Genomic DNA, 17944 nt, shown 5'->3' on the forward strand with positions numbered 1-17944 from the left:
ATAAGAAATTTATATTTAATATATTCTGAGATTATTTTTAAATATTATATATATCTTTTTATTTATTAAATATTAAAGTGCAAAAATAATGAATCGAAATAATGTTTGAAAAATCTCTTCCCTAAAATTTATTTTATCGAAACTTTTATTATTAAGAAATGTATCATTTGTCCCTGTTTTGAAGAAATGTATCATTTGTTTGGTTTTTTAAGGTGTATGTACACACTTGAAACTTCGAAAATCGTTCAAAATATTAAATATTCTTTTATTGCTTAATAATGTTCTCTGATCCTTTAGTTTTCAAACGATACCAAGATGTTGTCAATATTCGAAATATTTCTCGAGTTAAAATTATTTTTCTTGTGGTGCTTTCATTAAAAACTCTAGTTACGGTGTTTTTAAAACTCATTTTATGAAGAATGATATTTTTCCACTATATTGCTTCATTCAAACAATCATAACTCAACAAGAAATGAACCAAATACAGTTATTTATATATCAAAATAATCTGTATAAAATAGCGGATGTTTTGTGCCTCAATCAAAGTTATATTTATAGAAATAAATTTTTAATGGCTGTTTAAATGTTAAAATTACAGAAAAAATCTCGCTTTTTCTATTCATCGTTGAAGAAAAAATTGTTTAAAAAAAACTATACATTTTTATAACTTGTTTGAGGCAGACAACATGAAGACTAATATTAGGCATCATTTCCAACTAGAATTGTGTGTCTGTACAAATTAGAAATTAAGATATCATGTTTCAAAAAATAGGCTAATTAGCTCATTAAATATTAATTAATTAATTAATAATTAGTGTAATATGGTTTTTTTCTCACTGAAATGAGTTTAAACATATATTAATAACCTACTGTGAAAAAACTGGATTTTTAAAGTTAAAATTTTTAAAAAAATCTTCAAGTGTGTACATACACCTTAATTCGTGAATTCTTAATTTTTCGAAGATAAACATAATAAAACAAAGCTTTAAATAAAAATAAAACGAAATACTAAATGAAAATCCTCACTATAAAGTAAGCTCACATGGTTTTATTTCATATAAAAAAGTCTTTAAAATCAATCGCTAAATATTGTATACCATCAGGAGGACATGGCAAATCCGCAATCGGCACGTTGTATCATTTCGCGTTGTATCATTTATCCTCATTACATAGTATATTTAAATTCAAAAGATTAGTAAGAGTTTGTTTTCTAATCTTTTAAACTACACATGCAACGAAAACTACTTCTCTTTACAAAAAAGAAAAGAAAATTATAAATGTTTAAGTTTTCTCAACAAAAAGGCAAGAGACAGAAAGGGTTATTCTATTTCTCCTGATTCGATTTGTATCCTCCTATGACGATGAAAATGAATAACATTCTTAAAAGAATTGTGAGGCAGTTTTGTGGGAGGAAAGAAATGTATTGTGAAAGGATCTCTGGTGTTTGCGGAAAGGAATAGATGTCAACCCTTTGAGAGAAGTGAGAAATTCTTGTATTTGTGCAGATCAACCTATATTGGACTCGAAGGAATGGCAATACTGCTTAAATGCCGAATTTTTTATGATCTTGATTCATTATTTAATATTACAATGACCTCTATTTCTTGGTGGCAGCATTAAGTAAATGAGTACACACGGATAATTAGTCTCAAAGAAAATAAGGAAAATATTTTTTCCCAATCCATATTCAAGGATTACTTTATCCTTTTAGTTCACAAGAAATATGTATTGTAAAAATGTGTTAATTCCTCTAAATAGCTAAAACTCGAATCAATTAAAAAGCAAACAAATGGCGTGTATACTTTATATGTAAATGAGTGACTTTTGAGTTGTATCATATTGTTTAAATCAAATACAAATAAACAAGTGCACGTTAAATGCTTCATAAAAAGACAAACTTCAAGTTCATTTAAAAGAAACATGTTTGTAATAGATATCGCAGCATTACGTTTAAGAACTGGGACACACTTTCTGTTTCGGCTTTAAATGTTCCATATCTAATAATAATAATTTATGATAAATATCTGATAAATTTTAAAATTTTAAATAATTGGATTTATAAAAAGAAAAAAAAAACTTCATTACAAATAAAAGAAACATGTTTGTAATGGATATCCCAGCAGTTTCTTTAATATAAGGATTGTGGCTCTCTTCTCTTTTAGTTTTAAATGTTCCATATCTAAGAATTTATGTTGACTATCCTATGAATTTTTAAATCCTAAATAATTATTATTAACATTAAGTTTGATTTTTTTATATAGCGTTTGAGTTAAATATGGAAAGGGATGAAAATGCTGAAGTTTTGAAACTAACTTCATAATGAAAATTTAAATGCATTTCAAATGTAAAGATCAAATGTATTTAATATATAAAGGTTCATGTTGCATTGATCTTTCATTATAGAGGACTGAAAACAAAATTACTTGAGATCATAAAATATAGAAATAAATTTCTGCGTTTAAATGGGAAGTATAGTTTAAGTGAGAAGTATTGGAGAATAATTAAGTATAGATTACGAGTTTTATGATAAATATTTTACTTAATTATTAACAAAATATATTGTTTCTTAGCTTTAAAATTATTTAAAAATGTTTTGCTTAGTTATTGAGAGAAATTACTACGAAATTTAGAATCACTAATACATTATAAATATACTTTAAATGAAAAATTAAGCTAAAACATATAAAATAGTTTAAATAAATAGTTAAATAATCTAAAATAGTTTAAATAAATAAATAATATTGTATTCTCTATAAAATATTGAACATAATTTATGTAATCTATACTTATAATAAAGATCAATGTGTGTGTGTGTGTGTGTGTGTGTGTGTGTGTGTTGGAGCTCTACAGGCCAGACCGTTTGACCTACAGCTACCAAATTTGGTAGATGTATACCTTGGACGTTGGAAATGTGCACCTGGGGTTCCGTTTTTCGAATTTTTAATTAGAATTTTAATTATTAATTAAAAACTAACTTTCCCGCCAAAAAAATCTTCCATTTTCCCCACCGCCAACTTTTCCGCCAAAAAAATCTTCCATTTTCCCCACCGCCAAATGAGAAAGGCATCAGTTTTTTTTCTCCCAACAGTAATGAGGCTAGGGTTAAAATTTTTCGGCGGATTATTTCAATCGATTCTGTTTATTTTCTTAATGTTTGATGCATTTAAAATTAAACATTGTTAATTAATCGATCTTTCAGATTCATTTTGAAGTACTTTTGAATTAAAATAAAACAGAATAAAGGAAATTAAAAATTTCTAATCCGCATAGCGTTACCCCAACTGGCGTAGAAAAAATCTCGTATTTGCGTTACGTAACTGGCGAAGAAAATTCACACATGCGCATTCTGTTCTGATTGTTGCCATGACAATCGTTATCAATGGATGATTTAAATTATTTTTGGGTTAGTTGCATGCTTTTGTAAGTAAATTGTATTTATGTTAGTTATATATTTTTTGTATATGCTTATAGTTTTAAGTACATCGTTTTTTAAGTTGTTTTTCTAAAACCTGTTTTCAACCGATTATTTTAAACGATTCGTTTTATTTTCTTAGTGTTTTATGCATTTAAATTTAAACATTGTTAATGAATCGATCTGCTCATAATGAATCTAAGAAAATTTTGTTGACAAACTCTTGAGATATTACATAAATTAAAAAAGATATTCTTTAGTGCCCATAAAGTTTAAACGCTGAGTGACTCTATTTTCAGTAATCAGATTATAAAAAAAATGCTTTGTTTCAGTAAAAAATATTATTATATTAATTGAAGATTAATTCTTTCCACTTTAATTTAAAGCATAAATTCTACGGTGCTAACAGAAAATGAGAGAGATACATATTACGTTATGACTGAAGGCCTTTATAACATTATGAATGAATTATATGACAATCAAAATTTGAAGTTTTAAAATATTTTGATGAAGAAGCTATTAAAGTAGAAATTGCATAAAATATTTAATTATTAAAATTTTAACGAACATTAAGATTGGCGAACCGGCTGGTCGCCAAAGGCGGCTAGTATATAAATAAACAGAACGAAATGATTTAAATTGTTCCTATAATGAAAATACATCAATAAATCGTTTGCACTGAACTCATTATTTATTTTAAAAGAACAAATAAAATCCTGTGCAGCGATATTAGATAGCTACATAGTATAAATTATTAAATAATTGCCGAGATATGTTTCACAATTATTTATTTTACTAATATTATATCTGCAAATGCTAAATAGAATGTTATTTTATATTATTATAAAGAAAATTGCGCTTGATTTAATAATAAAAAATACTAGATTTTTAATGTTGCTAAGACATCTCTTTTTACCAAAAACATTATAATATGAGATTTAATGATACAAAAACTAAAAATGGAGAAATAGAAGAAAGCTGCGCGATATCTTTTCTAGATTGAAGAAATCTTTTCCATTGACAAAAAAGATGTTATATATGATTCTGTATTTCGTTATCGCGTCCTTTCTTTTGAAACGTAACCATAGCGTGAAAAATTTAAGAAACTTTGAATGGAAAAACGATTTTTTTTAAGTTCTCTTATGAGACTGATGATTTTTCCATTTTGTCACTTTTGCTTTTAGTCAGAAAAGATATTACTTTTAAAGAAGATAAGATATTGGGATTCTGTAGAAATTCTAAAAAAATTATCGATAGAAGTTAAGAAAAGATTTAAAAATCAACTTAATGTGCTATCTACTTCTATTAACTATGCTTTTAACTTGAGATTTACAATTTGGTATTTCTTGGTTTTTGAAAAAAACTTTTTTTAGATTCTACTTTTACTTTATGTCAGAATAACATTATATCAGAAATTTTTGGGCACCCTATTAAACTTTGAAATAAGACGTTTCTAATAATTGTTAATTTCTAAAGCAATTAATAAGTGAAATTGAAAACAACTGACATTTTTCAGAAACTATCACTGGGTTTATTACAATAAATGCCATTCTATGAAATCATTTAATCATACATATTGATTAATACTTGACTTAGTATGGCTATATTAATACTTGACTTAGTATGGCTATATTAATACTTGACTTAGTATGGCTATATTAATACTTGACTTAGTATGGCTATATTAATACTTGACTTAGTATGGCTATATTAATACTTGACATAGTTGTTTTACTAGAACTTGAAAACGTCCTGTACACTTTAAATATAATTATAGTAATATTTTTTTTTGCAATGTATGTATTAACTGCATTATTATTGACGTTTTAATAACATTGAAAGCATACTTTTAACTTTGAAATTGGATTTAAAAAATGTACGGTCATATGATGCTAAATGAAGATTTTGTTTTGGTTTGCATGTGTTTGAGGGTTTACAGCAGTGATCTCAAAGAGGACAGTATCGACTTTTCAATGCGTAGTCTCGATTTTCTTAGAACTATGAAGTCACTCAATATGGGAACAATTTTCTAATTTTTTCTTAAGTTCAACATTAATAAATTCAAAAAAATATAATCTTTAATATAACAAATAATATTAAAACTAGTTGCTAAATTATAGAAATATAATTACATGTTTTTGTTTGTTGGTTTATTAAGTATCTAAAAGTACATAGAATGTTTCGAAAAGAGGCAGATTAATATCAAATTTTAATGACTAATTGTCAAAATTTAAACAGCTAAAGAGAACCTCATAATAATAATTTAAAAATATTTATGACTGGTTAAATATATCAAAGAATATGTTACTGAGCAATCAAAAATGTTTTTATTGCTAAAATCCAAACCCTATATCTCGAATTATGCATTATAAATTATACGCGTATTCCATGGAATTTATATAAACAAAGACTCAATAAACATAAAATTATAAAAATATTTCTGTATATCTTTTTGTTAAAAACAATTTTGCGAGATAATTTTTTTACACATAAAGAAAACTTTTAAAAAACGATGAAAGAAACGCGTTTTTAAAAATGCAAAAATAACAATAACTAAAAAAATTGTTACCATCCTAACAAAAATTTCATACTTTTTTTACGTTTTTATGATTTATCTTATTTTCTATATCTTTTTTTAAGTCGAAATCATCTTTAGTACTTGAAGATCAATGTCTAAGTCTTTTTGTAAGAAATTTTATTATAAGAAATCTAAGGTAAAATTTAATTTAAATTACAAATATCTGGCCAAATTAAGAATAGCCACAGATATAGAAAAATTTGTTTTACACAATTGATTTCTTTATAAATAAATATGGTCATTTTAAATCATAATTAGAAAATTGTAAATTTCGTGATTCTCTAACTGTAAATGCAACAAGAAAATGGATAAAATCACGTTTTTAAAAACTAAAGATTTCCATTTTATATATATATATATATATATATATTTGATGTGCATAATCCTGGAAGGTACAGAAATGTATTGTTTACACTTTGTAACTCCTATTCTTTGCCTCTTTCTTTGAATAAACGAATTCGAAATCTCCCAGTTATTTATCTTCAATAAAAAAAACCTGTTAAAAGTGATTAAAATTACGCTATTTTTATACTAGAGATTATGAAAATTAATGTTATTTTTTAAGAAGCATGTGACATATTTGATTTTTATCATATAGTTTGCAGTACTGAATTTCCTTGAATTTGATTTAATTCACTAAAAATAATATATTTTTAAATCGTTTGGTGTGAATTTTTTTCAAATTCTAATCAAAAATAAAATTTCAAAACCTGGCCTGACGAGCTGCTACTCCCAAATGATACCTCATTCGTCATCAGAAAATTTAAACAAATCTGTTCAGTTATTGGGGATCCAGAGTCAATAGTCAGCCAATAAAATCAACACTTTATTTACAAAACAAACTTCCACTGCTTTGTATGTCTATTTAACTAATTGCCATAACAGTTTAAACAAAATACAAACACAGATATCCCTTTAAGCTTATGGTATTAGCACAGAAGTGATTCAGCAAACTATTTGAGGTAGTTTTGATTCTTTCGAATTATATAATTGCCGTTAGGCTCATAACATGCACCATTAATATTTTCGAGAATTTATATTCCAGATAAACTTTATTCTAATTATTTTATATGAAATTAGCTATTTTATTTTATTTTAGTAACTATTATTTCCTTAACTATTTAACATTTATTAACTATTTTATTTCTTTTTATAAATATAGTTTATCATTAAACATATTTAACACAATTCTTATACTATCTTTACTATCGTTTTTTAGATATGCTCTAGATCAAAACTTATTAGTAACACTTTCTGTATTTCTATACAAGAAAAATTAAATCATACAGGAAGCAAAATATCTGCAAATAACGCTCTATCTATAGTTACATCCGCAACAAATAAATTGCAACTTTTCAGGGAAATATAAACATCAACTGATAATTATTTTAGACCTAGGAATAAAAAATATTGCAATGATTGACAATTACAAAATTTTCCTATCTTTTGTATCAAACATATGTAAAAAGAAAAACAAACTAACTCTCTAAATTAATTTAATTAGTAATTTTATATTTTTTCAATCACAAATATTGTAAAGCTTTAAAACCAATATGAAAATTTTTTAAAAATGGCATACTGAATATTTTAAAGCTAACTATTAATATGAACTACTAAGAACAATCTACCAAACGTTTTTTTTTTTCCATTGGCATGAATATGAAATGTTACAAAAAGTTCTGAATTTCGTTATTTTAAATTTAAAAAAACGGACAATTATTTCCAGAATATGAAATACTAATCTTTTGAATAAAGATGCAATTTCTCAAAACCGTTATACGATACCTTTAAAAAATTTTTCCTTTTTTAAATTTTATTTTCAGTTTGGAAAGATATTACTTAATGTCGAATTGTTTAAGTTGTCACAAAAAAAACTGGAGAGTAACTAAAAAAATGTATAATATATCAGTTTAATTCACGTCTTTTTCAGATTGAAATGTTCTTTTATTTCGATTTTTTTTTTTTTTTTATGATTTGATATTTTGAGCTCTTGAAGAAAATAATTTAGCTATGCTTTATATAATAGAGCTTGGTTGATTCGCTAGATTTTTATCTCGAATTCCTTTTCTAATGTTCGAATTCGAAGGTCATTTAAGTTTCTTATTTTATAATTCTAAAATTCCCATCTATTTAAATTAATTAAAAAATAAAGTAACAATAATTTTTTTTTCAATTGCTATCTTTGGTCAAATGCATCCATATCTTGTGTTTTCTATGAAATTAAAACATTATATCATCTACTGTTTATAGAATTTTACTTTTTTACAATGAATTCTTTCACAAACTAAATAAATAATGCATCCAGAAGTTTGAAATATTAAAATTGGACGAATTGGATCATTTGGAACAAGAGGATTGGTTCTATGATTGTCCAATTAGATTAAAAATTTTATATTGTCTCCTCTTCCTAATAAATAATAAATTCGCAAAAAAAAATTATTAATAGAATTGCTTTTAAATTTAATATCTTGCTTTCCTTCAACAAATAATCAACATCAAAGCTAATTAAAAAAATTTTAAATAGGCATTTAAGAGTCTTTTTATATTTAAATGGAAAATCTAGTAATTAATTTTCTAAATGTAAACGAATATTATACACATTAGGAAAGCATAAAATGTTTTAAACTTTGTAAAATGAAATTAATTCCTTTTTTTATTTAAGTAATGTTTAATTATTCATTTTTTACATTTTTAAAGGTTCTAAATTTCTATCTGTCCCGAAAAAAATTGATTGCTGCAATTTGATGCAAAAATTGTTGCAATTTGTTATAATTCTAACGCATCTATGACATTTAATTTTTAGAATAAATAGTTCATCAGGAATTTCATATACGAAATTTTGTGAAAAAGGTAAAATCGCATTGTATAAAATATTTTCATTTGAGATAAGTGATGTTATGTATTTATACACACTCAACAAAATGTTTTCCTGTTCTAAGGTCACCGATGAATTCAATTTCTATACATATTAAACTGTAAATTAGCCTTGCATTAATATGTTATATATAAAGCAACAAAACAATAAAAAAAATAAGCAAACATTCCGCAATTGCCAACTAATAAGACTGTAATATTGTTTCCTAGTGTAGTTTGTCTCATAGAAAGGAAGAGTGCTTTACAGATATTTTTAAGGGTTGCTGAATGGATGCAAAGTCAGTGAACACCAAACTTGATGATGAAAAGGAAGGTTCTCGAAAATGCATACATTTGGGCAATATCTCAATTAAAACTCGAAACTGAGGATCCTTCTAAATCTACCAGTGCATTATTGGAATATCTATAAAAGGCGTGTCACAATAAGAATGAGTCAGTTGAGTTAATTCTCTTTTTGAAATGCAGAGCCCTACAATGATTATATATTGAGCATTATTGTTCTGACCTGATATTTAATGATTGATTTACTATCTGTTATCATGGTATTAATTTCTGGAAACAGTGTCTTTACGATTGCTTCTGCGCTGTTTTACTAACTGTGTTGCAACTTTAGTTGTGAAATAAAGTGCTCTTATCCGTTAGTGAGTTGGTATGATGTCTCACTATATATTCATAGAACGATTATATTAACAATAATAGTGCTAAAACTGTAAGAATAATTATACTAAATCTGTAACAATAATAGTGCTAAACAAACTTCTATACAATATGCAATATGATGGCAGTCATATTATTTTCTATAATACATAACTGATTGATAAGAGATTTAATTTATATATTTCAACTTATCAAACTTAAAATATATTAGGATTATATCTTCCTCAAAAAAAATGGCTGCCATCCTAATCCATATAGGTTATGTGTACTCAAAACTGTTAGCGAAACTATCCAGAAATTTTATGACACTGACATGGTAAATTACCCTTATTTTGAGATGGAGAGGTTTGAATCATTGAAAGATATTTAATAATTAAAATAGTCAGCAAATATTTATATATTTTGATCAATTTATATATTGAACTAATCACCATATCAGCATATTTACATCCCTCCAATTTTATAGTCCGAAAATATATATAATATGTTAAAAAATACGAAATATATAATGAAATTAAAAAACAATATTGAGCTCTGTCAATTATTTTGTTATAATTAGAGCAGTATCCCGTCTGAAAAACATAACTAATGAGCACTTCACTTTCTTTAATCTATTCATTCTCCTCACGATATTTTGGTTAGAAAAACTACATACAATATTTTATTATTTTTCAGAAGTTTTAGAATCAAAGATTGAAAGATTACTACAATATGACATATAAAAGATATCAAGAAATCTCTTAGGTTTATATAACTTAATCCACTAAATATTTAATAAACATACTTTTATATCATGAAATTTACTTATTATATAATAAAATTCCATCTTGTGTTATCTAATCCAGAATATCTTCATCCGATGTTATTGAATTCCAAAATCACGTAATAAATTTCAATTTTGTGTTATCTAATCCAGACACTTAATCACTTTCTATGTCTCCCATAAGCATCGTTCAAAGTCCTTATCAATCTCTTCTTTCCACAGTGCCTCCGCAAGCTGTCGTCATAATGGATGACCGGGGTCAACGATTGAAGAGGCTGGCCGGTCCTTACGACGAAGGAGCCTATCTATCTCTACTTTGTGAAGCAGAAGGAGGTGATACTCTCAACTCATCTCAATAAAAACTTTTTTTTTAATCTGATTGACATTTTTCTCTGTCTTTAGTGATAAAACAAGGGCAGATTGGAAGTAATGAAACTCTACGTGTTAATAAAAAAGCTGAAATTGTGTATTCTTAATTAACTGGTGACAATGTTTAAAATTAAAACTTGGTTTAGTCTATAAATTTCCTTTCTAAACGACATTCTATGCTTAATTGTCAATCAAGAATAATGTATAGGTGTATTTTCTAGTGATATATTGTGTCTCATATATGATTTTTTTTCTTGATAATGTAATTAACATATCACTATTGTCCTTACGCTTTGTATAGTTTAAAAATTGCGATTAAAAACCCGTCTTATTTTGATCCTGACGAGGAAACAAAAAGCACGTCCTCCAATTTGTTCAAAAATAAATTTATTAAACGGTGTTTAGTCAGTGAAAATATAAAAATAAGCATGTAGACATGACTTTCAAAGGAGAGAGAGATTTGTTTATACTGCCTTTGAATTCGTTCGCAGACTTCTTAGCAGTTGATGCATCAAATTCGTTGCTTCATTTACTCGCTCACTAGATCTAAATCCGCTAGAATTTTTCCTTTCGGATTACCATAAATTTCAACAATATTTGCTTAACACCACTAATAATACCATTTGCATCACTTGTTGATTAGATGCTGTAAACATATTGAACGGAGCAGGTCCATGCCATGTATGGTATCAGTAGCAGATCCGCTATCATGGGGTGAATTTTTTTATGTGGTACAGAATTGTATAATTACATCAGTAATCCACCTGTATAATGCCGTTTGCATCATTCTCACTGTTCAGTTTCTATCATTTTACTGAATAATATAAGCCATGCTGTAAACCTGCTATCAAGTAATTTTTGTAGCAATTATTACATGAGTGCATGACGCCAGAATAGGCAAATATACTTTGTCATTTTTCAAGCTTTGTTTCCTTTCAAATCTTACTCTTCTTGATGTCTATAATCAGCATTATCAGTTTTTTCCTTAATTAATTAAAACGCAACAACAGGAACTTATTTTAAAGAAGTCTTGTTTCATTTTGACTACAGTCGTCATTACTTCCTTTGAAATGTAATAAATGACGCACATAAATTAATTCTATAGACTTTACTAAATAATTGCAAGAATACACTTCTTACATAATTTATTTTAAAAAGTAAGAAAAATTTATCTATATTCATTAAGTTAGAAGAATATAAATAGTTAAAAAATATCAGCAGTTGATTTCAGACAATGTAACTGCTTAAGGCAGCTGGATTTCAAGAGAGGTTCAGGTGGCTTAGTTAAAAAAAATTGTTAGATTAGAGGACAAATAAATAAATTTCTAAAAAACAAAAAATCTAAAAATTACATAATATTAGTATATTAATGTTTAATTACATAACAATAATAAAATCATTATTGAGTAAATGAAAATATATTTAATTTTTAATATAATAAAGTATTAATTATTGATTTAACTGGTTTTGTTGATATTTTCTTGACAGGTTCTGTAAGACAATAATTTTTAATATTATATTTCTTATAAGTTTATTAATTCCTTATAACAACATTATAATTAAATACTTTTAATAGTAAATAGGGAAATCATAATCCCTAAATTTGTAACTATTATTATGATTTCTAAACTTTTATTATTTTAATCCTTTTTAAGTAACATATATCTCTACCTATACCTGTCTCTCTCTCTCTCTCTCTCTCTCTCTAAAGCAATTAATTTGGAGAAAAATTAATGCTGTAGAAGTTTTTTCTCTATCAATATATACAGGATGATTATAATTAAAGTTAAACTTTCAAATCGTCTTAAAAGGAAAACTACTGAACCAAATGTTTTCAAACTTGGTAATAGTTTAAAGGAGATCATGGAAATTTCTTTTCCACCTAAAAACAGTTCAAAAATCACCACCACGGGAGGAAATGACGCTGTATGCAATATTGTTAAACAAAATAGGACATGAAGACAGTGTTTTAAAATGTGTTTCATCGTTTCTGAAATGTGCTACAAAGCCTGTTCAATGCGGCTTTTATCTGAAAGCAAGTTAAATCGCATTACTGCATTCTTATCAAGAGCTTTTAGCATATCCCACGGCGTATTCCTCTTACCGAATGATATCTTTGTAAAGCACGCCAATCAATACTATCGTATTCATAATAAGATTTAAAGAGAAAAGCATGGTCTTTCATGGTCGGAGACATTGTCGATTCGTAACAATGGGAACTCTAACAACCAGGCTCACTTTTATCTGGAAAACCAAATGACTTGTAAAGCGCATCTGCATTAATCATTTGCTTCTTCCTGCCGTAAGCCAATTACAGGACATTGCGGTTTTACATAACCCCACAAACAGTTTCGTTTCAGAAACGATTAAACACATCTTAAACCGATGTCTGCATGTCTTATTTTATTTAAGCGTATTGCATATAGTGCCCATTTCCCTCTGGTTTTGAGACTTTGAACAAGTTTTTTAGGGGGGGCGGGGAGCGGAAGAAATTTTCGTGACCTCCTTTAAACTATTACCAAGTTTAATAACATTTGTTCATGTAGTTTTTTCTTTATGACCATTTCAAAGTGAATCTTTAATTATAACCACCTTGTATATTAATATCAATCCAGAAATTTAAACAACAATCTAATTTGTATCAAATATATTAACCCAAATCTAAATTCAGGGAATTTTGGTTTAAAATATATTATAGTTTATTTCTCTCAACCCTTTTTTATGTATGTTCTAAAATTCTGTAATATGTCTTCTCTGTAATAAAGTGAAGTTTAGAAAATAATATTTGTGGCAATGCACGTCCAGAAATTTAAAAAATAATGTGTATTTAATTCCATTGCAGGCAACCCAGCTCCTATTGTAACATGGTGGAAAGATGGTTCGCTGATAGATGATACATATTTCCGAACATCTCAAGGATTCGTCAGAAATGAGCTGGTGATTTTAGAACTTAAGAGATCAGATTTCATGGTAGAGCTCATTTGTCAAGCGTCCAACACAAATCTGACACAACCCATTAACGCTTCCGTTAGAATAGACCTAAATAGTATGTAATACTTTCTTAATTGTACTTATCATTATTTATCCTTCTACTATGCACTATACCTGGCAAATATATTTTTCTACATTTATTAAAATGAATAAATAATATTGATATTATCATTTAGCTATACACCATATTTGAAGTTGAACACCATATTGAATTATTTTTTATTAAACTGATTCCCAAATTTTTATTATTTTATAAAATTGATGGATGATTAAATGGATTTAAACATAATATTTTAGCAACTTTTATTTAATTATCAACTTTAATTTAATATGTCTTTTCTTTTTCTCGCCATTCATCTTATACAATGTCTAAAAATCTAATCTTATACAATGCACATTCTTATGCAGTAAACTAATTTTGTTCTTGATATCATATAGCAAAATAATAATAACGGATAGCTATTATAAGTTTATAAAATATTAATTCAATTCGGAAAATTGGTTGACTCTCTTTCTTTCCCTAGTTTCTTTCCTTAGTTAGGATTTGAAGATAAAAAGCAAATCAGGTAGAACATTGCCGGAAATGATGTTTAGTTTAGTTACTTTAACGTCCCGCTTGAAGTAACACTAGGGCTATTTTGGGACGGACTTCGTAATTTTGAATCGCGGTCAGATGATGAGAACGACACCTAAGCTTGCACCCCCTCTCCCCACCACACCAGCGGGAGGACGTTTGGTCAGGACGGATTTAACGTGCAACAGACCCTCTTACACGAATGGTTCTTCGGTGGAATTGGGTCTCGAACCTGAAACCCTCCGGTTCCGAAGCCAAGACCTTACCACCAGGCCACTGTGGGCCGCTCGAAAGGATGTATAAATGAATACAAATAGTTTATTTGTCCCTGTTATGCTCTCCCGAGGATAAGAACCTTCCTGTATGGTGATTGGTTCTCGCCACCCTGGTGGGTAGAGAAATGGTGGAAGTCGGCTACCGATTTCCTGCTGACTTCCACATACCGTTCACGGAACTTGCTTTCCAAGGGAAGGGTTGTATCGTGGCCAGTAAGGGCCCTTAGGACTTAACCATAGTTCCTGCCTGTGCTGCTGTTGCGGCGGCCGTCCGGTAATTTGTATTTTTCCGTATGCTTTCAGGAGGGAAGAGGTAGTAAATTTGGTTGTCCCTGCTGTACTGACGCGTTCCCAATCAAATTTTAATCATTAGTAAACTTAGAAATCAGAGCTTTTGATATATTTAATTTAATTTTTTTTTTTTTTTGCACATCTTTTAAGTGCTTTATTTGAATTTAAGCGATGCCGCTTTACTTTGAGAAGAAAATATATCTCGTTTATTTCGCATTTAAATATTTATTTATTTCAATTCCTATTTATCCCCTATTGGAACAAAATAAACAAATATCGCATCCCACTAGTACAATATTGTTAAAATGCGAAATTCTTGCACTCGATATTAAACATTAAGATTTAACTTTCCAAGAAGACAATAACACTCTTCTTTAATGCACTTTACAATATTGAGTTGCTAAAGGTTTTCATGTTTCTGAGTTACAAATCGCCACAGCGCACATTTTAGTTCAAAATTTATATAATTCCATTCATTTTAGTGATAAATGATTAAACAATGGTGATCATTTTGAAGTGCGATAATTTTTCATATTATACATTAATTTCTCCAATTTTTAGTGAAAAAAATTATGTTTATTTATAAATATTTCCTTTCAATTAATCTGGGAATTTCGATTATTTTTAATTTTGATATTTTTATATTTTGTAATCTTAAAGAAAATACAAATTTATTTTATTCAAATAAATTGTAATTTATATAATGTTCCCTGAATTTCTTTATTGCAATCTTCCTGGTTGAAGTATTATTTTTGAGATTATGTACTATGCACTTTTCTTTATTATGTTCTTTAAACAAATATGAAATATAAAAAAATATATTTTTTTAATTCTCAGGATTACATAAAATATATAGATCTAAAAAATCTGCTGCCATTTCTTCTTTTAGGCTTTTGTTAAATCTTCAGTAGAAACGTTGAAAACTTTTATAAAAACCCAAAGCATAAGTATCGTTACAATGCCATTTTTAACATCTGATAGATATTTCTTGTATATATATCAATTCCATTCATACACATTTTTTAATGTTTTAAAAAACGTATTGTTATGTACATTTATTTATTTAATAACTACTAATATAAATAATTCATTTAACCAATGTCTTGAATGAATTAAAAATACATTTCCAAATGCTAAATATTTATCATATTAAAAAAACAAACCATATTTCACAAGATACTCTGAAATCATGAATAATTAAAATAAGAATTATTGTTCTAATAAGATTTAATTGTTTTAACTTTATCTAGTTACAACACTTCAAAAATTAATATATCAACAGATTTATCTAAGATAAGCAATATAAAAGCAAAACAATGAGCAGGGCTCTTGGTAACAATACGTAGCATGGTCACAAAAACTTTTATTAAAAATGCACAATTTTCTGTGTACTTCAAAAAAAGTTAGGATAAAATTTGAATTAGCAAATACAAATTATTGCTATTTTAATTACGCATAATACACACATATAATTAAAATTTGAAAAATAACACATTGAGTATTGAATAAAAAACAGACTCGATAATAAATAAAACTTTATTTTGATTTTACGCCATAAAGGAGTGATGGATCGAACTTAGGAGAGATTATTATAAAACTTTTTCCATGGCTTTAGGGGAAGATGCGTTTGCGCGTAAGCGATACTGCTTGCTTACATTCTGGTTCAAAACTAATCGTTTCTTTAAACTTGCCACTTCAAGGCCTTACAGTAAGCAGACGGAATTAATTACTGACGTAACAACATAAACGTTAAAGATCGTAATTGGAGGCGCATTTAAAAATACTTACTACTACATAGCTTCTAAATTCACTTCCAATAATAATAATTGCAACAACAGGAATGCAACAAATTTAACGATATGATTAATAATTAAGTGCTTTTAAATTACTCTTCTTCAAAATACATATACATACATATATACAGAAGCTCCATTTTATTTCAAAATTATTGACAAAAGTATTTCACTCTCCCATCCACTTCAATTTCATTTTTAAAAGAGAAGAGCACGTAAGAATATCCAAATGTATATTATGCTAATGAGTCTTCAGAACTCTCAAAGTTTTGTCCAAAGTAAAAACACATTTTTAAGCTTTGAATATTACATAAAGCTCAAGGCGAAATGCATTTTTCGCAAAGGTACATTAACCTAGTTTTTACCGAAACAACTGCTTTAATTAAATTGCTAAGATGGAAAAGTTCTTTCAGAAATCCCATAATTCAGTGGGAAAATATCAAACAGCAAGAAAAAAATTAGCTGAGTTGAGTAAGACATTGTAATTAAATAAGGTGATGTTCTTTATTAAATAATAATGTAAGGAACACTAAAAGTGTAATAATGTGGAAAGAAAACCAAAATATTCAACACAGTTTATTCCATTCAATCATAGCATTGGTTGTCAAAAAGGTAAATATAGGAAAATATTTTAATCTGTTCTTTCTTATTGTTATTTTCAATGTAAAAGCATCAGAGAAAAGTACTTTTAGTATTAAAAATATGTTTTAATTTTCAGAATTGTTTCTTTAAATCTATGCCTCATTTCAGAAAAAATATTTTACCAATAAATAAATAGGCTATAATTATAATAAAATGCGCAATATTTTATTTTCCTATATTTTATAAAACGAAATTATCATAGTATATTTCTGGAAAGTATGTTGTAGGAAAAATACATGGATACAGATAGGCTATAGTTGTAATAAAATGGGAAAAATTTGATATATTTATATTTTATAATGTGAAAGTATTACAATATATTTCTTAATTTTTTTTTACCATAAATCTAGAAACAATAAAATACTCCCCATAATAACATCCCGTGGAGCTATTTTAAAAACATTGAAATTCGTCAATTTAAAAAAATACAGCTACATGCATTCGAATAATAAACAGTTTTGTATAGTATGAATTTTTTTTATTAAAGTATAAGCATTTCCAATTATTACTCAAAACTGTTCTTCTCCGGTATTATCAACACATGTTCGCTCATTTGCGTCATTTCCGTTTTGTAAAGTTACGCTTTCTCACCAAAGATAGCAATGTGCATGAGAATGTGGCACAATATGGCTAAGTGCACTGACAAAAAATGGGTCCGTTTCTTTTACATCAACAAAAATCAAATCTTATGCTTTAAACAAGCAATAAAATCATTTACAGAATGC

General features: G+C 27.1%; 1 protein-coding gene across 1 annotated transcript in view; it reads left to right on the forward strand.

The window, feature by feature from the left end:
* The window catches only part of LOC129967701 (nephrin-like), a 632974-nt gene that overhangs the window by 526998 nt on the left and 88032 nt on the right, over positions 1–17944 (forward strand). Inside the window, exons 3-4 of the mRNA XM_056081905.1 lie at positions 10507–10617; positions 13496–13699. Of these exons, the coding sequence (XP_055937880.1) occupies positions 10507–10617; positions 13496–13699 (315 nt within the window). The remainder of the gene's footprint in view (positions 1–10506; positions 10618–13495; positions 13700–17944) is intronic.

The sequence above is a fragment of the Argiope bruennichi genome, chromosome 1 (genome assembly GCF_947563725.1).
Source record: "Argiope bruennichi chromosome 1, qqArgBrue1.1, whole genome shotgun sequence".
NCBI lineage: Eukaryota > Metazoa > Arthropoda > Arachnida > Araneae > Araneidae > Argiope > Argiope bruennichi.